The sequence below is a fragment of the Lipotes vexillifer genome, unplaced genomic scaffold (genome assembly GCF_000442215.2).
Source record: "Lipotes vexillifer unplaced genomic scaffold, Lipotes_vexillifer_v1.1 scaffold238, whole genome shotgun sequence".
Taxonomy (NCBI): domain Eukaryota; kingdom Metazoa; phylum Chordata; class Mammalia; order Artiodactyla; family Lipotidae; genus Lipotes; species Lipotes vexillifer.
Window position 1 is genome coordinate 2325112 of NW_006785665.1, and position 27025 is coordinate 2352136.

The following is a 27025-nucleotide window of genomic DNA, read 5'->3' on the forward strand; positions in this document are numbered from 1 at the left end:
CTCCCGGACCGGGGCACAAACCCGTGTCCCCTGCATCGGCAGACGGACTTCCAACCACTGTGCTACCAGGGAAGCCCTCTAAATAAGTTTTTACTACCAAAGTAATTTATTGCAAAAACTTGGTTTAATATTTTCCCAAAGCATATCATGTATTTATTATTTATTTTTATGCATGGTGGGTGATAACCTAAAGAAGATTGCAAGATTTTACAGAAGTATTATATACCTTTCACCCAGATTCATCAAATGTTGATTTCTGCCACATTTCTTTCTCTACTTCCCTTTCTGCCTGCTCTTTCTCTTATACACACAGAGACATTTTTTTTCTCAGTTTTTTGATAAAAAGTTATAGACATTTTAACCAGTGACTCAGAAATATTTCAGCATGTATTTCCTATGAACCAGGACATTTTCTTCAGGATCTTAACATCACTACAATACTATTATCTAATACACAGTTAATAATCAAATTTCACTAATTGTGTCAATTATGTCCTTTATAACATTTTTTTCCTGCATTCATTCAGGATCCAATATATAATTATGCATTACATTTTGTTGCCATGTCTCTTTATTCTCCTTTAATTTGGAACACTTCTCCAGCCTTTGTCTTTCATCATATTGACATTTCTTTAAGAGTACAGAGGAGTTATTTCATAGAAGGTTCTAAAATTTGAGTTTGATGTTTCTTCATCAATAGATTAAGGTTGTCAGGAATACCACAGAAGTAATGTTTTCTTCTCAGTGAATCAAATCAGGAAGCACATGATATCATGTGTAATTGATGATATTAACTGTGATCATTCAGTCACTGTGATATCAACTACAGCAGCATTCAAATATGCAATATAATGTCATTAATTATAGTCACCATACTGTATGTTACATCTACAGGAATTATTTATTTTATAACTAGAAGTTTGTACTTTTTAACCACCTTAACCATTTCATCCCTCCCCACCCCCTCACTTCTGGCAACCATCAAATCTATTCTCTGTGTCAATGAGTTTTATGTTTTTATTTTGGTCTTTTTTTTTTTTAATAGAGTCCACATATAAGTGAGATCATAAGGTGTTTGTCTTTCTCTATCTGACTTATTTATTTAGCATCGTGCCCTCAGGGTCCTTCTGTATTGTCTCAATGACAAGATTTCCTTCTTTTCAATGGCTAAGTAATATTCCATTCATCTGTTTGTCGGTTTTTTGTGCCAATACCATACTATTCTGATTACTTCAGCTTTGTAATACAGTTTGAAATCAGGAAGTGTGATGCCTTCAGCTTTGTCCTTCTTTCTCAAGATTGCTTTGGCTATTCGGGGTCTTCTGTGGTTCCATAAAAATTTTAGGATTGTTTGTTCTTTTTCTGTGAAAAATTCCATTGGGATTTTTTTTTTATTATTGTATTGAATCTGTAGATTGCTTTGTGCAGTTATGGGTATTTTAACAATATTAATTCTTCCAGTCCATGAGCATGAAATATCTTCTCATTTATTTGTATTTTTTTCTATTTCTTTCAGCAGCATCTTATAGTTTTCAGCATACAGGTCTTTTACCTCCTTGGTTAAATTTATTCCTAGGTATTTTATTATTTTCAGTGCTATTACAAATGCAATGGTTTTCTTAATTTCTCTTTATTTATTTGGTTGCGCTGGGTCTTAGTTGAAGCAGGTGGGCTTCTTAGTTGCGGCTTGTGGACTCCTTAGTTGTGGCTCACTGGCTTCTTAGTTGCAGCACACAGGCTCCTTAGTTGTGGCACACAAACTCTTAGTTGCAGCATGCATGTGGGATTGGCCCCAGGCCCCCTGCACTGGGACCGTGGAGTCTTAACCACTGCACCACCAGGGAAGTCCCTAATTTCTAGATACACAACTGATTTTTGAATTTTGATTTTACTAAATTTGTTTATCAGTTCTAACAGTTTTTTGGTATAGTCTTTGGGGTTTTCTATGTATCATATCATATCATCTGCAAATAGAGACAGTTTCACTTCTTCCTTTTATATTTGGATGCCTTTTATTTCTTTTTCTGCCTTTTATTTCTTTTTCTTGACTAATTGCTCTGCTTATAACCTCCAGTACTATGTTGAATAAAAGCGGTGAGTGTGGGCATTCTTGTCTTGTTCCTGATCTTAGAGTAAAAGCTTTCATTCTTTCATCATTGAGTATGATGTTAGTTGTGGGCTTGTCATAAATGGCCTTTATTATGTTGAGGAACATTCCTTTACCCACTTTGTTGAGCTTTTTTTTTTTCCTAATTTATTTATTTATATTTTATTTTGGCTGCATCAGGTTGTAGCTGTGGCACACAGGATCTCGGGAATCTTTTGTTGCGGTGCACGGGTTTCTGTCTAGTTGTGGCATGTGGGTTTTTCTCTCTGTAGTTGTGACACACAGGCTCCAGAGAGCATGGGCTCTGTAGCTGGCAGCATGTGGTCTCTCTCGTTGAGGTGCGCAACCTCAGCATATGTGGCACGCAGGCTTAGTTGCCCTGTGGCATGTGGGATCTCAGTTCCCTGACCAGGGATTGAACCCATATCCCCTGCATTGGAAGGTGGATTCTTTACCACTGTACCACCAGGGAAGTCCCCTTGTTGAGCACTTTTATCATAAATTGATGTTGAATTTTATCAAATGGTTTTTCTCCATCTAAAGAGATAATCATGGGATTTTCCTGGTGGCACAGTGGTTAAGATTCTGCCTGCCAGTGCAGGGGACATGGGTTCGATCCCTGGTCTGGGAAGATCCCACATGCTGTGGAGCAACAATGCCCATGTGCCACAACTACTGACCCTGCACTCTAGAGTCCACGAGCCACAACTACTGAACCCATGTGCTGCAGCTACTGAGACCCACGTGCCTAGAGCCCATGCTCCACAACAAGAGAAGCCACTGCAATGAGAAGCCCGTGCACTACAACGAAGAGTAGCCCCCGCTCGCTGCAACCAGAGAAAGCCCACGTGCAGCAGCGAAGACCCAACACAGCCAAAAATAAATAAATAAATTGATTGATTGATTTAAAAAAATTAAAAATTAAATTAAAAAATTAAGAGATAATCATATGTTTTTTTATCATTTATATTGTTCTGGTATATCGCATTGATTTTGCAGATGTTAGACCATCCTTGCATCCCTGGAATAAATTCCACTTGATCATAAAGTACAATCCTTTTAATATATTGTTGAATTTAGTTTGCTAATGTTTTGTTGAGGATGGTTGCATGTGTTTTCATCAAGGTTATTAGCCTGTAATTTTTTTTTCTTGTAGTGTCCTTATGTTGTTTTGGTATCTGGGTGCTGCTGACCTCATAAACTGTGACAAAGAAGTGTTTCCTTCTCTTCTGTTTTTTGGAAGTGTTTGAGAAGGATTTATATTAATTCTTCTTTATTGTTTGGTAGAATTCACCAGTGAAGCCCTCTGTTCCTGGATTTTTGTTGTTGGGAGGTTTTGATTACTGATTCAATCTCCTTACTAGTTATCTGGCTGCTCAGATTTTCTATTTTTTTCACAATTCAGTCTTGGTAGGTTGTATGTTTCTAGGAATTCATCCATTTCTTCTAGGTTGTCCAGTTATTGGCATATAATTGTTTGCAGTAGTATCTTATGATCTTTTGTGTTTCTGAGGTATCAGTTATAACATCTCCTCTTTCATTTCATTTTGTTTATTTGAGTCTTCTCTTTTTCTGGGTTAGTCTAGCTAAAGCTTTGTCTATTTTGTTTATCTTTTCAAAAAAACAGTTCTTAGTTTCATTGATCTTTTGTCTTTTTAGTCTCTATTTCATTTATTTCCACTCTGATCTTTGTTATTTCTTTCCTTCTTTGGCCTTAGTATGTTCCTTATCTGGTTCCATGAGTTGTAAAGTTAGGTTGTTTATTTGAGATTTTTTTTGGTTTCTTAATTTATCGCTATGAACTTCCCTCTTAGAACTGCTTTTGTGGCATCCCATAAGTTTTGGTATGTTGCCTTTTCATTTGTTTCAAGATTTGCTTTATATCTCTTTTTCTTCATTGACCCTTTGGTTGTTGAGTAGCATTGTTGTTTAATCTCCACATATTTGTGAATTTTCTAGTTTCCTTCTTGTAATTAACTTGTACTTTTATACTATTATGGTGGAAAAAATGGTTGATAAGACTTCAGTCTTCTTAAATTTATTAAGATTTTTTTTTTGTGACCTAACATACGATCTGTCCTGGAGAATGTTCCACGCGCACTTGAGAATAATATGTATTTTGTTTCTTTGGAATGGAATATTTTGTATATATCTGTTAAGTCCACCTCAGTGTGTTTAATTAGAAGCCTACCCCTTGAGGCCACAGCTACGAAGATTAATAAGCTAATAAGCCTCTTTCATAGAAAGACTGGGCATTTCTGTCTGCTGCCTCTTCTCTGTGCCCTGAGGTGGGGGTGGGAGGTAGCTAGTTAAGAACTGTTTCTCTGTTTGTTACAGTGCTATGGGGCCTGTGATTCTAAGCCCCGCTGCCCACCGGAGCCACGTGATCAAGGGATGTCCCCAGGTTGGCAGCTGCAAAAACCAGGGCTCCAGATGTGCACAAGCTCCTTTGTAGGCAATACCATTGACCTGGAGTGAGGCAGAGGGATAATACAAAGATCTGGAGGCTGGTAGGTGCAGAGGCTGGCATCTACCAGCCTCCGCAGTCTTTGGAGAATATCTTAGTCTGCCCCCCTAGATGTGTGTGATGTTAGATACCTGCCCCTCAGGTCAGAGATCTAAGATAATCAAATGGCCTCTTTCACAGAAAGACTGGGTATGTTTCAGCCACCTCCTTCTGCACTGTGTGCTGGGAGGTTAGCCACAGTGAATTCATGCAAGCCCTTTCAGAACTGTTTCTCAGTTTGCTGTATAGTCTTTTGAGTCTCGTGGACACAAGCCCCATTGGCTTTTAGAGCTAGATGTTTTGGGGGCCCATATCTCAACTGGAGGTCTTAAAAGTTGGAGTACCAGATGTGGGGTTCAAAGCCTTTGCTCCTCAGGGAGAAGCTTGGAGTTGTGAGTGCCCTCCTGATTGTGGATTGCTGTTCCATGGATGAGGTTTGCGGTGAGACTGTGATCTCGGCCTCTCCTAACCATTTCGATGTGGTTTTTTTCTTGTTAGCGCAATGTGTACGAGTCACTCAGCTACTTTTAGGGTTCTTTCAGAGGAAATTTTTCTTCGTGTAACTTGTGGGTTCACAGTGTCTCTGGGAGGAGGTGAGTTCAGGATCTTCCTTCATCTCCATCTTGAACCAGAAGCCTACATACATTGTTTATTTGTTTGTTTATTGTTGAACCTTTGAAATTCCCATTTTTCTCCAGCTCTGTTAGCTGAAAGAGCCTACAGTGATGTCCCACCAGTTGTGAGCACACTTAGTGTATAGAGTTTGGTTATTTTTATTATTTATTTATTTTTAAACATTTATTTGTTTTTTTAATTTTATTTTTTGGCTGAGTTGGTCTTTGTTGCGGTGCGTGGGCTTCCCACTGAGGTGGCTTCTCTTGTTGCAGAGCATGGACTCTAAGTGCGCAGGCCTCAGTAGTTGCAGCACACGGGCTCAGTAGTTGTGGCTTGTGGGCTCCAGAGTGCAGGCTGAGCAGTTGTGGAGCATGAGCTTAGTTGCTCCGCGACATGTGGGATCTTGCCGAACCAGAGCTCAAACCCATGTCCCCTGCATTAGCAAGAGGACTCTTAAACACTGCGCCACCAGTGAAGTCTCTAGAGTTTGGTTTTTAAATACCGTTTCCCACTGAGAGGAACTAAAGCTCCTTGGAGAAATGGCTGATTCAGGGGTGGGTCAGGGAATGCACAAGATGAGCCTGAAACATCATGTTTATACCAATTTTGTTGCAAGTTAGTATGGAAAAAATGTTTGACTGAAATGAGAAATAGCCAAATTAACATGTATTCTGATTTTGTGATGTATACCATGCTGCGTTTCTTTTCCTCCTTTAATCCGAGTGAAAGAATTTACAAGAACAATATTTTCTTCTTAAAGATCACCTATAAGTCCAGCTACTTTTTTTCTTCCCAACAACTCTGTAACATAGCATTCATTGCCTTTTAGTTCATAGTTCTCATATATGAGTGATTAGTTCATAGTTTTCATATGTCAGTGACTATTAATATGGGTAGCTAAATTTGTGAATAGTATTATGACAAGCATAGCTTTTGATTTCTTAGCTCTCCAGTGTTTATATTTAGGAATTTGCAATAAATTTATCACGTTTAATCTTTGTTCATTTTGTCTTTAATGAAAAGTCTACTCTGTTTAACTTTGTTTTGTGTTTTAATGTTTTAGTAATATTATCTTTAGCTAATGCAACAAAGATTGTAGAATCAGGGCTTCCCTGGTGGCGCAGTGCTTGAGAGTCCGCCTGCCGATGCAGGAGACGCGGGTTCGTGCCCCGTTTCGGGAGGATCCCACATGCCGCGGAGCAGCTGGGCCCGTGAGCTCATGGCCGCTGGGCCTGCGCGTCCGGAGCCTGTGCTCCGCAAATGGGAGAGGCCACGACAGTGAGAGGCCCGCATAACGCAAGAAAAAAAAAAAAAAAAAAAGATTGTAGAATCATATTCAGAATTTTAGTGGATGTCTATTCACTGAAAATACAGTGCACGTTGCTAGGAAGGGCTTTCATTTCCTTTTGGAATTCCAGCTACACTGGAAGCTCCCTTTGTTACTAAAGTGACTTAAAACTTGAAGTGTATGTTCTAATCTATGAGTTTGTTCCCAAGTTGTTTCTCAGCCATTTACTATGAACAGTATCTACCTAATCCATTAGCATTTAGGACTTGTTCTATGAGTCATTTCTATAATCAACCAACAACAACTACGACAAAACTAAGCTTAATGAAGCTTATCTTTGTTAAAGGAAGACTAGAGACAAATATATATATTTATATAATTCCACTAAAAGTTTTGCAAGCAAATCCAGGCTTTAAAAGAAGTATTCTTGTGCAATTACCATACTCTTTTGATGACTGTGGCTTTGTAGTATAGTCTGAAGTCAGGGAGCCTGATTCCTCTAGCTCCGTTATTCTTTCTCAAGATTGCTTTGGCTATTTGTGATCTTTTGTGTTTCCATACAAACTGTAAAACTTTTTGTTCTAATTCTGTGAAAAATGCCATTGGTAATTTGAGAGAGATTGCATTGAATCTTGCAGATTGCTTTGGGTAGTGTAGTCATTTTCACAATATTGAGCCTTCCAATCCAAGAACATGGTCTATCTCTGTATCTGTTTGTGTAATCTTTTATTTCTTTCATCAATATATTGTAGTTTTCTGAGTACAGGTCTTTTGCCTCCTTAGGTAGGTTTATTCCTAGGTATTTCATTCTCTTTTTTTTTTAAAATAAATTTATTTATTTATTTATTTATGGCTGCATTAGGTCTTCGTTTTGCTGCACACCGGCTTTCTGTAGTTGCAGCTAGTGGGGGCTACTCTTCCTTGCGGTGTGTGGGCTTCATCACAGTGGCTTCTCTTGTTCTATGGAGCACAGCCTCTAGGCGCATGGGCTTCAGTAGTTGTGGCTCGCAGGCTCAGTAGTGGCATGCAGGCTCTAGAACACATTCTCAGTAGTTGTGGCACATGGACTTAGTTGTTCCACAGCATGTGAGATCTTCTTGGACCAGGGCTCGAAGCCGTGTCCCCTGCGTTGGCAGTCAGATTCTTAACCACTGCGCCACCAGTAAAGTCCCTATTTTATTCTTTTTGATGCGATGGTAAATGGGATCATTCCCTTGATTTCTCTTTCTAATCTTTTGTTGTTAGTGTATAGGAATGCAAGAGAAAGCAAGTGATTACACTGTTGGTGGGAATGTAAACTGGTACAGCCACTGTGGAGAACACTATGGAGTTGCCTTTAAAAAGTAAAAATAGAACTGCCATATAATCCAGCAATCCCACTCCTGGGCACATATCCAGTGAAAATCATAATTCAAAAAAATACATGGGACAAAGAGGAACCAAGATGGCAGAGTAGAAGGACATGCTCTCCCTCCCTCTTGTGAGAACACCAGGGTCACAACTAGCTGCTGGACAGTCATCAACAGGAAGACATGGGAGCTCACCAAAAAAGATACCCCACATCCAAAGACAAAGGAGAAGCCACAATGAGACGGTAGGGGCGCAATTACAGTAAAATCAAATCCCATAACTGCTGGGTGGGTGGCTCACAGACTGGAGAACACTTATACCACAGAAGTCCACCCACTGGAGTGAAGGTTCTGAGCCCCACATCAGGCTTCCCAACCTGGGGGTCCGGCAATGGGAGGAGGAATTCCTAGAGAATCAGACTTTTAAACCTAGTGGGATTTGATTGCAGGACTTCGACAGGACTGGGGGCAACAGAGACTCTACTCTTGGAGAGCACACACGAAGTAGTGTGTGCATTGGGATCCAAGCGAAGGAGCAGTGACCCCATGGGATACTGAACCAGACCTACCTGCTAGTGTTGGAGGGTCTCCTGCAGAGGCGGGGGTTGGCTGTGCCTCACCTTGGGGACAAGGGCACTGGCAGCAGAAGTTCTGGGAAGTACTACTTGGCGTGAGCCCTCCCAGAGTCTGTCATTAGCCCCACCAAAAAGCCCAGGTAGGCTCCAGTGTTGGGTTGCCTCAGGCCAAACAACCAACAGAGAGGGAGCCCAGCCCCACCCATCAGCAGTCAAGCGGATTAAAGTTTTACTGACCTCTGCCCAGCAGAACGACAGTCAGCTCTACCCACCACCAGTCCCTCCCATCAGGAAACTTACACATGCCTCTTAGATAGCCTCATCCACCAGAGGGCAGACAGCAGAAGCAAGAAGAACTACAATCCTGCAGCCTGAGGAACAAAAACCACATTCATAAGAAGACAGACAAGATGAAAAGGCAGAGGGCTATGTACCAGATGAAGGAACAAGATAAAACCCCAGAAAAACAACTAAATGAAGTGGAGATAGGCAACCTTCCAGAAAAAGAATTCAGAATAATGATAGTGAAGAAGATCTAGGACCTTGGAAAAAGAATGGAGAAGATGCAAAAAATGTTTAACAAAGACCTAGAAGAATTAAAGGGCAAACAAACAGAGATGAACAATACAATAACTGAAACGAAAACTCCACTAGAAAGAATCAATAACAAAATAACTGAGGCAGAAGAATGGATAAGTGACCTGAAAGACAGAATGGTGGAATTCACTGCAGCAGAATAGAATAAAGAAAAAAGAATGAAAAGAAATGAGGACAGCCTAAGAGACCTCTGAGACAATATTAAACACAACAACATTCGCATTATAGGGGTCACAGAAGGAGAAGAGAGAGAGAAAGGACCCGATAAAATAGTTGAAGATATTATAGTCGAAAACTTCCCTAACACAGGAAAGGAAATAGCCACCCAAGTCCAGGAAGCACAGCAAGTCCCATATAGGATAAACCCAAGGAGAAACATGCCGAGACACATAGTAATCAAATTGGCAAAAATTAAAGACAAAGAAAGAAGCAAGGGAAAAATGATAAATAACATACAAGGGAACTCCCATAAGGTTAACAGCTGATTTCTCAGCAGAAACTCTACAAACCAGAAGGGAGTGGCATGATATACTTAAAGTGATGAAAGGGAAGCACCTACAACCGAGATTACTCTCCCCAGCCAGGATCTCATTCAGATTCGATGGAGAAATCAAAAGCTTTACAGACAAGCAAAAACTAAGAGAATTCAGCACCACCAAACCAGCTCTACAACAAATGCTAAAGCAACTTCTCTAAGTGGGAAACACAAGAGAAGAAAAGGACCTACAAAAACAAACCCAAAACAATTAAGAAAATGGTCATAGGAACATACATATCGATAATTACCTTAAACGTAAATGGATTAAATTCTCTAACCAAAAGACACAGGCTTACTGAATGGATACAAAAACAAGACCCATATTATATGCTGTCTACAAGAGACCCACTTCCGACCTAGGGACGAATACAGACTGAAAGTGAGGGGATGGAAAAAGATATTCCACGCAAATGGAAATCAAAAGAAAGCTGGAGTAGCAATACTCATATCAGATAAAACAGACTTTAAAATAATGTTACAAGAGACAAGGAAGGACACTACGACATGATCAAGGGATCAATCCAAGAAGAATATACAATTATAAATATATATGCACCCAACATAGGAGCACCTCAATACATAAGGCAAGGGCTAAGAGCTATGAAAGAGGAAATCAACAGTAACACAATAATAGTGGAGGACTTTAACACCTCACTTACACCAATGGACAGATCATCCAAAATGAAAGTAAATAAGGAAACAGAAGCTTTAATGACACAATAGACCACATAGATTTAATTGATATTTATAGGACATTCCATCCAAAACAGCAGATTACACTTTCTTCTCAAGTGTGTACGGAAGATTCTCCAGGATAGATCACATCTTGGGTCACAAATCAAGCCTCAGTAAATTTAAGAAAATTGAAATCATATTAAGCATCTTTTCTGACCACAATACTATGAGATTTTAAATGAATTACAGGGAAAAAAACGTAAAAAACAAACACATGGAGGCTAAACAATACACTAGTAAATAACCAAGAGATCACTGAAGAAATCAAAGAGGAAATCAAAAAATACCTAGAGACAAATGACAATGAAAGCACAACAATCCAAAACCTATGGGATGCAGCAAGAGCAGTTCTAAGAGGGAAGTTTATAGCTAAACAATCCTACCTCAAGAAACAAGAAAAATCTCAAGTAAACAATCTAACCTTATACCTAAAGGAGCTAGAGAAAGAAGAACAAACAAAACCCAAAGTCAGCAGAAGGAAAGAAATCTTAAAGATCACAGCAGAAATAAATGAAATAGAAACAAAGAAAACAATTGCAAAGATCAATAAAACTAAAAGCTGGTTCTTTGAGAAGATAAACAAAATTGATAAACCACTAGCCAGACTCATCAAGAAAAAGAGGGAGAGGACTCAAATCAATAAAATTAGAAACGAAAAAGGAGAAGTTACAACAGACACCGCAGAAATACAAAGCATCCTAAGAGAATACTTACTACAAGCAACTCTATGCCAATAAAATGGACAACCTAGAAGAAATGGACAAATTCTTAGAAAGGTATAACCTTCCAAGACCGAACCAGGAAGAAATAGAAAGTATGAACAGACCAATTACAAGTAATGAAATTGAAGCTGTGATTAAAAATCTTCCAAGGAAGTCCAGGACCAGATGGCTTCGCAGGTGAATTCTATCAAACATTCAGAGAAGAGCTAACACCCATCCTTCTCAAACTATTCCAAAAAATTGCAGAGTGAGGAATACTCCCAAACTCATTCTGTGAGGCCACCATCACACTGATACCAAAACCAGACAAAGATACTACAAAGAAAGAAAATTACAGACCAGATATCACTGATGAATGTAGATGCAAAAATCCTCAACAAAATTCAGGAAAAGCTTTTGACAAAATTCAACACCCATTTATGATAAAAACTCTGAAAGTTGGCATAGAGGGAACTTACCTCAACATGATAAAGACCATATATGACAAACCCACAGCAAACGTCATTCTCAATGGTGAAAAACTGAAAGCATTTCCTCTAAGATCAGGAACAAGACAAGGATGTCCACTCTCACCACTATTTTTCAACATAGGTTGGGAAGTCCTAGCCACAGCAATCAAAGAAGAAAAAGAAATAAAAGGAATACAAATTGGAAAAGAAGAAGTAAAACTGTCACTGTTTGCAGATGACATGATACTATACATAGAGAATCCTAAAAATGCCACCAGAAAACTACTAAAGCTAATCAATGAATTCAGTAAAGTTGCAGGATACAAAATTAATGCACAGAAGTCTCTTGCATTCCTATATACTGATGATGAAAAATCTGAAAGAGAAATTAAGGAAAGACTCTCATTTACCATTGCAACAAAAGGAATAAAATACCTAGGAATAAACCTACCTAGGGAGACAAAAGACCTGTATGCAGAAAACTGTAAGACACTGATGAAAGAAATTAAAGACGATACCAACAGATGGAGATATACCATGTTCTCGGATTGGAAGAATCAATATTGTGAAAATGACTATACTACCCAGAGCAATCTACAGATTCAGTGCAATCCCTATCAAATTACCAATGGCTTTTTTTTACAGAAGTAGAACAAAAAAATCTTAAAATTTTATGGAGACACAAAAGACTCTGAATAGCCAAAGCAGTCTTGAGGGAAAAAAACAGAGCTGGAGGAATCAGACTCCCTGACTTCAGACTATACTATAAATCTACATTAATCAAGACAATATGGTACTGGCCCAAAAGCAGAAACATAGATCAATGGAACAAGATAGAAAGCCCAGAGATAAACCCACGCACCTATGGTCAACTAATCTATGATAAAGGAGGCAAAGATAGACAATGGAGAAAAGATAGTCTCTTCAATAAGTGGTGCTGGGAAAACTGGACAGCTACATGTAAAAGAATGAAATTAGAAGACTCCCTAACACCATGCACAAAAATAAATTCAAAATGGATTCGAGACCTAAATTTAAGACTGGACACTATAAAACTCTTAGAAGAAAACATAGGAAGAACATTCTTTGACATAAATCACAGCAAGATCTTTTTTGATCCACCTCCTAGAGTAATGGAAATAAAAATAAACAAATGGGACCTAATGAAACTTCAAAGCTTTTGCACAGCAAAGGAAACCATAAGACGAAAATACAACCCTCAGAATGGGAGAAAATATTTGTGAACAAATGAACGGACAAAGGATTGATCTCCAAAATATATAAACAGCTCATGTGACTCAATATTAAAGAAACAAACAACCCAATCCAAAAATGGGCAGAAGACCTAAATAGACATTTCTCCAAAGAAGCCATACAGATGGCGAAGAAGCACATGAAAAGCTGCTCAGCATCACTAATTATTAGAGAAATGAAAATCAAAACTACAGTGAGATATCACCTCACACCGGTTAGAATGGGCATCATCAGAAAATTTACAAACAACAAATGCTGGAGAGGATGTGGAAGAAAGGGAACTTTCTTGCACTGTTGGTAGGAATGTAAATTGATACAGCCATTGTGGAGAACAGTATGGAGCTTCCTTAAAAAACTAAAAATAGAACTACCATATGGTCCAGCAATCCCACTACTGGGTGTATACCCAGAGAAAAACATAATTCAAAAAGACATATGCACCCCAGTGTTCATTGCAGCAGTATTTACAATAGCCAGGTCATGGAAGCAACCTAAATGTCCATCAACAGACAAATGGATAAAAAAGATGTGGTACATATACACAATGGAATATTACTCAGCCATAAAAAGGAATGAAATTGGGTCATGTTTTGAGACGTGGATGGATCTAGAGACTGTCATACAGAGTGAAGTAAGTCAGAAAGAGAAAAACAAATATCGTATATTAACCCATGTATGTGGCACCTAGAAAAATTGTACAGATGTACCGGTTTCCAGGGCAGAAGTTGAGACACATATGTAGAGAACAAACGTATGGACACCAAGAGGGGAAAGCCTCCAGGGGCAGGGGGTGTGATGAATTGGGCGATTGGGATTGACATGTATATACTGATGTGTATAAAATTGATGACTGATAAGAACCTGCTGTATAAAAAAATAAAATAAAAGTTAAAAAAAATACATATATATATACATGCACCCCAGTGTGCATTGCAGCCCTTTTTTTTTAATAAGTTTATTTTATTTTTATTTTTTTGGCTGCATTGGGTCTTCACTGCTGCACGCAGGCTCTTTCCAGTTGCAGCGAGCGGGCTCTAGGCGCGTGGGCTTCAGCAGTTATGGCTCACAGGCTCTAGAGCGCAGGCTCAGCAGTCGTGGCGCACGGGCCCAGCCGCTCCATGACATGTGGGATCCTCCCGGACCAGGGCTCAAACCCGTGACCCCCGCATTGGCAGGCAGATTCTGAACCTCTGTGCTACAAGGGAAGCCCCATTGCAGCACTTTTAACAACAGCCAGGACATGGAGCCAGCCTCAGTGTCCATCAACAGAAGAATGGATAAAGAAGATGTGGCACATATATACAATGGAATATTACTCAGCCATAAAAAAGAATGAAACAATGCCATTTACAGCAACATGGATGGTCTTAGAGATTGTCATACTAAGTGAAGTAAGTTAGACAGAGGAAGACAGTATCATATGATATCACTTATATGTGAAATCTAAAAAAAAAGGCTACAAATGAACTTATCTGCAAAACAGAAATAGAGTTACAGATGTAGAAAATAAACTTATGGCTACCGGGCGGTAAGGGAGGAGGGGGATAAATTGGAAGATTGGGATTGACACGTACACACTACTATATATAAAGTAGGTAACTAATAAGTTCTCTGTATAGCACAGAGAACTCTACTCAATACTATGTAATGGCCTATATGGGAAAAGAATCTAAAAAAGATTGGATATATGTATATATATATATATATATATATATATAAACAGATTCACTTTGCTGTACACCTGAAACTAACACAACATTATAAGTCAACTATACCCCAATAAAATTTTTCTTTTTTAAGTATTCTTCATATGAAAAATGCAATAGGTTTTTCAGTGAAACCCATACATAAGAGTACTAAGTATACAGTTGTCTGTTCTTGGTGGGAAAATCTAGCAGTTTTCTCACATGATTATCATATTCACAGAGATGATAACATTACATCTCCTCAGACATCTGCATTGCAAAAATTAGGGGAATAGTTGTTACAGATTAAATAACTTATCCAAAATGGCTCTTGTGCAAGGTATCAGTTTTACTTTCTCAGTTCCTCTTTGTAGTTAAGTCTCCACTCTAAGGTGGAGATTTTACCACACAAATTTTTTAAATTTTATAGAAATATAAACATTTGATTTATACAGTTGTGTTAATTTCTGCTGTACTCAAAGTGACTCAGTTATATATATACTTTTTCATATTCTTTTCCATTATGGCTTATCACAGCGTATTAAATATAGTCCCCTGTGCTATACAGTAGGACCTTGTTGTTTATCCATCCTATATATACTAGTTTGCATCTGCTAATCCCAAACTCTCAATCCTTCCCTCCCCAACCCCCACCACCTTGGCAACCACAAATGTGTTCTGTATGTCTGTGAGTCTGTTTCTGTTACTTAGATATGTTCATTTGTGTCGCATTTTAGATTCCACATATAAGTTATCATATATTGTATTTGTCTTTCTCTTTCTGACTTACTCAGTATGATAATCTCTAGTTGCATCCATGTTGCTGCAAATGGCATTATTTCATTCTTTTTTATGGCTGAGTAGTATTCCATTGTGTGTGTAGATAGATAGGTAGATAGATAGATACACACACACACACACACACACACACACACACACACACACACACCACATCTTCTTTATCCTTTCATCTGTCAGTGGACATTTAGGTTGTGAACCTTTTGGTTGTTTCCATGTCTTGGCTATTGTCAATGGTGCTGCTATGAACATAGCAGGTGCATGTATCTTTTTGGATTATAGTTTTGTATGGATATATGCCCAGGAGTGGGATTGCTAGATCATGTGGCAACTCTGTTTTTAGATTTTTAAGGAACTGCCATACTGTTTTCCATAATGGCTGCACCAGTTTACCTTCCCACCAACAGTGTAAGAGGGTTCCCTTTTCACCACACCCTCCCCAACATTTATTGTTTATAGACTTTTTATTTATGGCCATTCTGACTGGTGTGAGGTGGTACCTCATTGTAGTTTTGATTTGCATTTCTCTAATAATTAGCGATGATAAGCATCTTTTATCTGCCTATTGACCATCTGTATATCTTCTTTGGAAAAATGTCTATTTGGTCTTCTGCCCATTTTTCATTTGGGTTGTTTGGTTTTTTGTTACTGCGTTGTATGAGCTGTTTGTATATTTTGGAAATTCTTGTATCCTTCCACCTTGCTGAATTCGTTTACCAGTTTTATTAGTTTTTGTGTGGAACCTCTAGGGTTTTCTTTTTTAATATAAATTTATTTATTTATTGGCTGCTTTGAGTCTTCGTTGCTGTGCGTGGGCTTTCTCTAGTTGTGGCAAGCAGGGGCTACTCTTCGTTGCAGTTCATGAGCTTCTCATTGCAGTAGCTTCTCTTGCTGCGGAGCATGGGCTCTAGGCGCGCAGGCTTTAGTAGTTGTGGCACGCAGGCTCAGTAGTTGTGGCTCGCAGGCTCTAGAGTGCAGGCTCAGTAGTTGTGGCACATGGGCTTAGTTGCTCCACGGCATTTGAGATCTTCCCAGACCAGGGCTCGAATCCATGTCCCCCGCATTGGCAGGGGGATTCTTAACCACTGCACCACCAGGGAAGTCCTAGGATTTTCTGTATATAGTATCATGTCATCTGCATCTAAGGACAATTTTACCAATTTGAATACCTTTTATTTCTTTTTCTTGTCTGATTGCTGTGGCTAAGAATTCCAATAAGAGAAGTGTTAAGAGAAGTGGTAAGAGTGGGCATCCTTGTCTTGTTACACATTTTAGTGGGAAGCTTTCAGCTTTTCACTGTTGAGTATTATATTGACTCTGGGATTGTCAAAAATAGCTTTTATTATGTTGATATATTCCCTCTATACCCAGTTTGGTAAGAGTTTTTATCATGAATGGGTGTTGAACTTTATTGAATGCTTTTTCTGCATCTATTGAGTTGATCATGTAGTTTTTATCTTTTCTTTTTGTTGATGTGGTGTATCACACTGATTGATTTGAGTATGTTGAACCATTCTTGTGACTCTGGAATGAATCCAACTTGGTCATGGTGTATATCTCTTACCACATACATTTGTTTAGTGATTTCTGATTAAGTATCATTAATTTGATGTAAAATAAGGCCAATTTTATTTACATATATTGATATATACAGTATATTATTAATTAATATACAAAAATCTCCTTGTAATATGATTATAGCAACTAGAGCAACATGTTTCTAAGGGTTCAGAATCAGCTACTGGTTGGAAACCTTTATAAAAGTTTTAATTTACTTTTCTGTCAGAAGTATTTTATTGCCCTTTTGAACTCATCTACAAAGATGAGGAACCAAAAGCCTTCCAACTCTGTCAAATTTCACATGGGAGACCTATAACTGTAGGAAAATCCTATTTTATTTTATTTCGGTTTTTTTATTATTATTATTTACTTTTTGCGGTACACGGGCCTCCCACTGTTGTGGCCTCTCCCATTGCGGAGCACAGGCTCCGGACGCGCAGGCTCAGCAGCCATGGCTCACGGGCCCAGCTACTCCGCAGCATGTGGGATCTTCCCGGACCGGGGCACGAACCCATGTCCCCTGCATCGGCAGGCGGACTCTCAACCACTGCGCCACCAGGGAAGCCCCATTTTGTTTTATTTTATTTGGCTGCGCTGGGTCTTCATTGCGGTGCTTGGACTTGTCTGATTGTGGCACCTGGGCTGTCTAGTTGTGGCCTGCAGGCTCCAGAGCGCATGGGCTCAGTAGTTGTGGCACACGGGCTCTCTAGGTGTGGCGTGCAGGCTTAGTTGCCCCGCGGCATGTGGGATCTTAGTTCCCTGACCAAGGATTAGACCCATGTCTCCTGAATTGGAACGCGGATTCTTAACCACTGGACCACCAGGGAAGTCCCTGTAGGAAAATCCTCTTACTTTAAAATCCCCATATTTGTCAGTGTTCCCGACCTGCCAAGAGTGACATTACTTACTCCCTTTAAATTATGGGATTCCATAAGCCATAGAATAAATAGCAGGCCAGTTTCCTGAGAGGACTGTATAGGTATCATTTATGCTTATGAAGTGTACATCTTGTCCTTATTAGTGATCTTGTCATATAAAATTAAATAAGATTCTTCATGGTTACAAATTTGGTTTATCCAATTATATATCATACCAAACCTACATAATTTAACTACATTGTCATAAAAAGTATAGAAACCGTTAGGTAATAGAAAATTTATTTGTTGGTCTCTGCCCCCAGTTTCTGATACGGGACTCCTAAAATCCTTATAATTTCCTAAGGGATAGGAAAATTTAGGAGCGTCTCTTGTTCTAATATTTGTCTTTGACTCTATCCCTGAAACAGGGCTCCCAAAACCCTTGTAAATTCCTAAGTGATAAGAGCACTATGAGCATCTTTTTTTTTCTAAAAGGCATCTCTGGGTGGGCTCCTGGATGGCCCTTGGTCATCAGAAAGTCCAAGCCATGATTAGAAGTTTGGAATTTTCAGCCCCATCCTGCCATCCTCCGGAAAAGGGAGAGGGCCTGGAAATTTGAGCTAATAATTGATCATGCCTATGTTAGAAAGCCTCTATAAAATCCCAGTAGTACAGAGTTCAGAGATCTTCCAGGTTGGTGAACAATTGGAGGTACAAGGAGAGTGACACACCCAGAGAGGTAATGGAGACTCTACACCTCTTCCCACATACTTTGCCTATGCATCTCTTCCATCTGGATGTTCACCTGTATCCTTTATCATATCCTTTAATAAGCTGGTAAACGTAAGTAAGTGTTTCCCTGAGTTATGTGACTGGTGAACAGCTATAGCAAATTAATCAGACCTGAGAGAGGGGGTAATGGGGACCTCCAATTTGTAGGACATAAGTTGTGGATAAACTGGGGACTTACTATTTTCAGTTGACATCTGAGGTAGAGTGGAGGCAGACTTGTGAGACTGAGCCCTTAACCTGTGGGATCTGACAGTGTCTCCAGGTAGGTAGTGTTAGACTTGAGTTAAATTTTAGGACACCTAGCTGGTGTGAAGAGAATTGGTTGACGTAGTGAAAAACTTCCGCACATTTTATGACCAGGTGTCAGAAGTCAAGTGTTCTGTGTAAAAGTAAGGTGATACACAGGAAAGAAACTCACAGTAGGAAAGAACTGGGTGTTTTGCACATAGGAAGGAAAATGGGTTTTTCAAAATAGGAGCATAAAAAGCAGTTTACATTATATGTACACAGGCATACCTCAGAGACACTGCAGGTAGAATACCAGACCACTGCAATAAAGTGAATATTGCAAGAAAGGGAGTCACACGGAGCTCTTGGTTTCCCAGCACATGTGAAAGATATATTTACACTATACTGTAGTCTATTAAGTGTGCAATAGCATTATGTCTGAAAAAACAATGTACATGCCTTAATTAAAAAATACTTGATTGCCAAAAAGTGCTAACCATCATCTGAGTCTTCAGCGAGTTGTAATCTCTTTGCTGTTAGAGGGCCTTGCCTCGACGTTGATGGCTGCTGACTGATCAGGGTGGTGGTTGCTGAAGGCTGGGGTGGCTGAGGCAGTTTCTCAAGACAAGGCAGCAGTGCAGTTTGCTGCATCTTTGACTCTTCCTTTCATGAATGATTTCTCTGCAGCATGCAGTACTCTCTTTTTTTTCTCTCATGCAATGCTCTCTGATAGCATTTTACCCACAGAACTTCTTTCAAAATTGGAGTCAATCCTCTCAAATCCTGTCACTGCCTTAGCAACTAAGTTTATGTAATATTCTAAATCTTTTGTTGCCATTTCAACAAAATCTTCACAGCGTCTTCACCAGGAGTAGATTCCATCACAAGAAGCCACTTTCTTTGCTCATCCATATGAAGCAACTCATCCGTGAAAGTTTTACCACAAGAGTGCAGCAGTTCAGTCTCACCTTCAGGCTCCCCTTCTATTTCTAGTTCTCTTGCTATTTCCACCACATCTGCAGTTACTTCCTACACTGAAGTCTTGAACCCCTCAAAGTCACCCATGAGGGTTGGAAATGACTTCCAAACTCCTGTTAATGTTGATATTTTGACCTCCTCCTGTGAACCACAAATGTTCTTAATGGCATCTAGAATCTTTTCCAGAAGGTTTTCAATTTCCTTTGCCCAGATCCATCAGAGGAATCATTATCTGTGGCAGCTGTAGCCTTATGAAATGTATTTCTGAAATAATAAGACTTGAATTACTCCTTGATGCAGGGGCTGCAGAGTGGATGCTATGCTAGCAGGCATGAAAACAACATTAATCTCGTTGTACATCTCCATCAGAGCTCTTGGATGACCAGGTGCATTGTCAATGAGCAGTAATGTTTTGAAAGGAATCTTTTTTCCTGAGCAGTAGGTCTCAACAGTGGGCTTTGTCAACAGATGTGCTGTCATCCAGGCTTTGTTGTTCCATTTGAAAGAGCAGAGGCAGAGTAGATTTAGCATAATTCAAAAGGACCCTAGGATTTTTGGAATGGTAAATGAGCACTGGCTTCAACTTAAAGTCACTGGCTGCATTAGCCTCTAACAAGAGAGAGTCAGCCTGTCCTTTGAACCTCTGAGCCAGGCACTGACTTCTCTCTAGCTATGAAGTCCTAGATGGCATCTTCTTCCAGTACAAGGCTGTTTCATCTACATTGAAAATCTGTTGTTTAGTGTAGCCACCTTCATTGATGATCTTAGCTAGATCTTCTGGATAACTTGCTGTAGCTTGTACATCAGCACTCGCTGCTTCACCTTGTACTTCGATGTGAAACCTCATGAACCAACCTCTGCTAGCTTCAAATTTTTCTTCTGCAACTTCTTCACATCTCTCAGCCTTCACAGAACTGAAGAGAGTTAGGGCCTTGCTCTGGATTAAACTTTGGCTTATGGGAATGTTGTGGCTGGTTTGACCTTCTATCCAGACCACTCAAACTTTCTCCATGTCAGCAGTAGGGCTGTTTTACTTTCTTATCATTTGTGTGTTCACTGGAGTAGCACTTTTAATTTCCTTCAAGAACTTTTCCTTTTCATTCACAGCTTGGCTAACTGTTTGGTGCAAGAGGTCTAGCTTTTGGCCTGTCTCGGCTTAAGGCGTTGCCTTCCTCACTAAGCTTAATGATTTCTAGCTTTTGATTTAAAGTGAGAGACGTGCAACTCTTCCTTTCACTTGAACTTTTAGAGGCCACTGTAGGGTTGTTAGTTGGCCTAATTTCAGTATTGCTGTGTCTCAGGGGATAGGGAGGCCTGAGGAAAGGGAGAGAGATGGGTTTGGGGTGGGGGCGTGGGAGACGGGGGTGGGTGGGGATTGGCTAGCTGGTAGAGCAGTCAGAGCACATACAGCATTTATTAAGTTCATCGCCTTATATGGGCATCGTTTGAGCCTCCCCAAAACAATTACAAGAGTAACATCAGTGATCACTGATCACAGATCACCATAACAAATATAATAATAATGAAAAAGTTTGAAATATTGTGAGAATTACCAAAATGTGACACAGAGACAAGAAGTGAGAGAATGCCCTTGGAAAAATGGCACTGTAGACTTGCTCCAATCAAGGTTGCCACAAAACTTTCAATTTGTAATTAAAAAAACACAGTACCTGCCAGGTGCAGTAAAATAAGGTAAGGTGTGACTGTATATATAATATTATGAACAGTTTTTTAGGTTAGACCAATCAGCATGTATCTTCTTTTTTAAACAGAAATTTTATTAAGTTCTCCTATAGGCTTATAATTTATATTAAGAACATTTACAGGATTTTTTTTCTTAATTTAAGGCTTTGGAACAGTATACCAGTTAAAAAGTATTTAATTTCAGTGTGTACAGTGATCACCTAATAACTTCAGGGTTATATAGAAAGATTAAGAAGAAAGAAAAGGTCTTTATTATACACTCATTAAAATATAATATTTACTACAGTTAAATCAATTTTATAGTCCTAGGTAATTCTTATTTTGCTGATCTTGAGTTAAACTGTCTGCTTTCACAAAATCATTTGTTTCCTGGCTAAAAATTTCCTGGAAATTCTAGCTCTGTCCCTTTTTGCAGTCTAACAAGTATCTGTTTAAGGTGATGCTATCAGTTATAACGTACAGGGAAATCTGTACCCATAATCTTATTGCCACTAGTATCATTAGTCAAAAATAACTGAGATTGTCATTTACTGAGGGTTTTTTGATACTTCTTCCAGCAGCCTTAGTCATAAAGATTTAACCAAAAATTTCTCAGAGAATGAAAACATTATAGAAAGGTAAGACACTGACAATTCTCCATACTCTTCTAATGCATCCAGTGAAATATATGTTATGATTGTCACTAACTGACAAGGATTTCAAACCTAGGGGAAAAAAAAAAAGTTCTTGATAAAGAGGATAAAGTTTTTGACAGTTACAGTTCCAATCAAGTATAGGAACATTAGTGTACTTTTCTCCAGTCTTAAAAGTACACAGTGGGACTTCCTTGGTGACACAGTGGTTAAGAATCCGCCTGCCAGTGCAGGGGACACGGGTTTGATCCTTGGTCCGAGAAGATCCCATATGCCACGGAGCAACTTAGCCCGTGTGCCACAACTACTGAGCCTGTGCTCTAGGGCCCGCGAGCCACAAGTACTGAGCCAATGTGCCATAACTACTGAAGCCCATGCGCCTAGAGCCCGTGCTCCGCAACAAGGGAAGCCACCACAGTGAGAAGCCCGCGCATCGCACGGAAGAGTAGCCCCTGCTTGCCACAACTAGAGAAAAGCCCATGCACAGCAGCAAAGACCCAATGCAGCCAAAAATAAAATAAATAATTTTTTTTAAAAACCAGCATTCACTTTATTAAAAAATAAAAAAATGTCAGGGACTTCCTTGGTGGTCCAGTGGTTAAGATTCTGCACTGCCACTGCAGGGGGCGAAGGTTCTATCCATGGTCAGGGTAGTTCTGCAAGCCACACAGTGTGGCAAAAAAATTGAAAAAAGCAAGTGTGGGAATAAGTCCTTGGTGTGACTTACCAGTTGTCTGGGAAACTTCTAAGATAGTTTGAGTATAAAAGACATCTTAATAGTTTTATTAATTTGAGTTTTGGGCCTAGATTAGAGTTGACAAGATTTGAAAATAAGATGATAAATACCTAAAGCCAAGAAATGACTGTAGATAGTATTTAAGATAAACATAATAGCATTAATTGCATAATACCAATTAATGATCATTAGGAACACTAACTTTTTATATTTTTCCTTAAATAATCATATATTTTTCTCCCATATGATGGTGGATTTGCCTGTTTTAATTAGATATCCTCTTATCCAAATGATAAATTATTAAAACTAATAATCTACCAAAGAGAGAGAAAGTTGGCCACAAATACTGAATTGGTTACATTTATAAATAGAACATTGTGAAAGGCAAACTAACTTCTTTTGACAATAAAGGCAAAAGAGTTATTTTCATTTACACACTTATACATAGCACTAGTAGTCTCATTTTTGCCACGTCAGCCATAGGCTAGAGTAAACACCTGTCACAGCAACGTTTTTTTTTTTTTTTTTTCCGTCCAGCCTACTGTAAGTTACGGCAGTTTTGTATCTGAAATGGCTACTCTTCATTACTACAAGTATAAAGATTTTCTCCTGTGATTTGAACTGATAGTGGCACACAAATGAATACCACAGAAAAGGCCAGGAATGTTCAGAATCTCCAAGACGAAATGACAGAGACAACCAAATTCTCTCTCTTAATATACCACTCCTCAGAGCTCACACAGAATGGAGTATTTAAAACAATGAGAGAGCTTTCCATGTTGTTGTAACCAACAGGGAAATAAATGGTTATGTCTAAATTAGAACCAAAGTCAGACTTGGCTAAGAACTAGGAAAACAGTTTCTCACATGATTATCATATCCATAATGATGTCATGCGTCTTAGGTATCAGCATTGCAAAATCAAGGATAAATTTGAGTTTTTTAGGGAATCAGTTGGTAATTGATAGGATATATTCAAGGTTTCATTTATTTGAGGGTGTAAAACTATGCAGGTGACCCTGAATTTTTTTGTGATTTTTGCTTGTCTGTTCACTTCAGGGTGCCAGGTATTTTCTTTTGCGACTACTGCCCCCTATATGCTTGTTTACCCTGTTGGCACCAGGGTAAAATACCAGTTTTGCTTCCATTCCTTTGTTAGCTAAATGAAAACTTTTATGTTATTTCTTTAAGTAGTTTGGATATGTCTTGAATCTAGTAAGGTGTAGACCAAATTTTCTTTCATGCTGAGTGCTTGGTTCTAGACACAGTTGTTTGCTTGATCTATTTGACTTTGATGATGAAGAAATAATAGTTTTTAGTTGGTTAAAAAATGCATCTTTGTAAAGTTCAACAATCATTTTTGGGGGGCACTTTTTTAAAATGAGAAAAGTGGTCTTTAGATATAAGTAGAACAGTCTAGCATCTTGCCTTTCCTTCTTTGTAACTGTCCCCCAAACTACTTACCACTGCCTTTAAACTTTTACATGACTTAGTTTCTAACTTTACCTGGACTGCTTCAGCCTCCTTTCATTTCTTCTAATTCTCCAATCTTATTTAAACTTTCGTCTTATACCAGCTATTTCCTCTGCCTGATCTTCCTCCATTTCCCAGATCCTCTCCTGAGTATCAGTAACATTTACATTTTAGATAATGTCACTTCCTTAGAAAAGCCTTCCCAAATTACTTGTTATTCATCATATTTTAATTATTTGCCTAGCATTTATTATTTTCTGGGTTGTTTTTTTTTCATTTTCTTAGTTTTTCTTATTTCCTTATTGTATATCTACCCAAGTAAACTATCTTTTTCCCCACTGTTTCTTAGTATTTGGAACAGGGCCTGGACTTAATGAGTGCTCAGTAATTGTTAAATAAATAAATGAATGATCCACTAGAAAGAACCAGTCTTCAAATAAGAACTAAAGGTTCTATAAATAACTTCTTTGGGTCTCAATTTTCTCATCTGCAAAGTGTGTATTAACATACCTACTTGTTACAAGATATAATAGACTAGACTTGTTTTTTGAAAGGCAGTATGTCATAATTCATGAAAGAAATATATCCACCTTGCTTTATTTACTGGAACTTTAAGCCAAAATAAAATCAGAGTCGACTGAATGAGGCTCTCCTCTCATTTCCTTTTTCCTCCCTTTTTTTCCCCTTCCTTTTATGTATCTGTGAAATCTCTTCAGGTTTTGATCTCATAACAAACATTAGGAACGCAGACCCAGTAAGATGAGTGGAAGAGGTAAAAGCTGATGGGACATGGTGGAATAAAATAAAAAGAATAGTAAATGAATAGGAGTTTGGCAAGAAACTAAGGTTTTCATCTTGAATCTCCTTGCCAGCTACAAAAATTAAAGCAAGTCAGTTAGCCTTGTAGAGCATCAGTTTTCAAATCTGTAAACTAGAGTTAACATTTCTTACCTACTTCACGGGATTGACATAAATGATAATATGTGAAAGTACTTTATAAACTATAAATCATTAACCAAATATAAGGCAGTTATTATGATCAGATCTGAAATTTAGGTTCCTTCTGCAAAACTGTTGGAGAATGCTAGTGCATTGGAGATGCAGTGGAGAATGCATCTTATGTATAATTCCTAAAAGACAATTCCAGAAATTCGGATTTTAAAAATATATGAAAATACTTAGTATCCTTCCCCCCCAAAAAAATGGGTTTAAGGTCTAAGCCACTGTTAAAACAAATACTCTTTTTTTCCCCTATTCACAGTTTTATTTACAAACCAGATACTTATATAAGTCAACTATTTCTGACATGCAGAACAAGTCACACAAAATAGTTCATGCCCATAAACCATTTGTTATTGTTAATTTTCTTTGTCCCTTTTTATAAGAGTCACATGAAATGACTAGTTTGGGATCAGAATTATAGAAAAATAACATACTTTTATAGCTACACTTTAAAAAAATTATTACTCTAATTGTGAATTTGGAATTTTGCTTACTTTATGAAATCTTATCTATAGCTCAATTGGATTACATAAACATTTTTTAATTAATTAAAGCCCCCTAGTATTTTTGCATAAATTACTGTGAAGCCAAGTTCATTCCTTATTGTATTTATAAAGGTGATTTTTAACTCAAAATAGTATCGCATTCTCTTAAATTGAGTATAATTGACCTACAGCACTATGTTAGTTCCAGAGGTACAACATAGTGATTCAATATTCCTATACATTACAAAATGATCACCACTAAAACAAATATTCGATAGAGTGAATTTTTTTTTTCTATTTTACCACAAAAGGAAATTTCATTGCTTCTCACTGTTTTCCATTCTTTTCTAATCACAGCCCAAAGAGCCGATTGATCCAATTAAAGAAAGAGAAGCTGGAATACACTCCGGGAGAGCATGAATATGGATTATTCCCAGCCCCCATTCATGTCGGTGAGTACTCAGTATACACAATATATTACTGAGAAGAAATGGTATTTCTTGAGTTTGGGTGAAATGTCTTTGTGTTCTTATTATTTCTACATCTCCAGTGGGGTCAAGTCGTTACCATTTAATTATAGTTACTCTGAAGAATTTTGCAAACCCTTTTGCCGTCTAGGGGTCAAAATGACGTAAATCTTATGCACCGGAGTTTCAATAAACTACACTATATCTGTAACATTTGATTCTCTAAGTAAATCAACTAGGAAAACCCAACTATTCATTACTTCAGTTTCAAGTGTTTTCTGTGTTCAAAGGGAGATGATTTGTAGATATGTAATAATCAAAGGAAAAGGACCCACTGCTTTTTCTGATCGTTTATATGCTTGAAAATTGATCAAGATTTATCTCTCTATTTATTTTTGGAGAAAATTCAAGTCTTTGTTTAGCATTTCAATAATAATACCTTCCAGGATCATACTATTGAGCTTATCAGATAAGTAAAGTATACCTAGAAGGCATCCTGGATTTCCTGTATTGGCCTCATCCAATCCATCTACAAGTTCTGTTATTTTCGTCCTTGAAATATATCCTACTTCTCTTCAAATTCCATTGCCATTATTCAAGTCCATGCCACTATTATCTTTTGCTCAGGCCATTGCAATAGCCTTCTAACAGATCTGTCCACTTCCATTCTTGCTCCCTTCCAATCTACTCTCCACACAGTAAAAAGGGAAATGATTTTATAACTTAAACTAAATCTTACTTAAAACCTTTCAGTGGGGCCTCCCTGGTGGCGCAGTGGTTGGGAGTCCGCCTGCCGATGCAGGGGATGCGGGTTCGTGCCCCGGTCCGGGAGGATCCCACGTGCCGCGGAGCGGCTGGGCCCGTGAGCCATGGGCGCTGAGCTTGCGCGTCCG

At 38.6% G+C, this 27025-nt stretch overlaps 1 protein-coding gene across 1 annotated transcript in view; it reads left to right on the forward strand.

Annotated features, from left to right (window-relative positions):
- Positions 1-27025, forward strand: part of ASH1L (ASH1 like histone lysine methyltransferase) — a 217146-nt gene that overhangs the window by 121612 nt on the left and 68509 nt on the right. The window contains exon 7 of the mRNA XM_007457931.1: positions 26023-26117. Coding sequence (XP_007457993.1) covers positions 26023-26117 — 95 coding nt within the window. The remainder of the gene's footprint in view (positions 1-26022; positions 26118-27025) is intronic.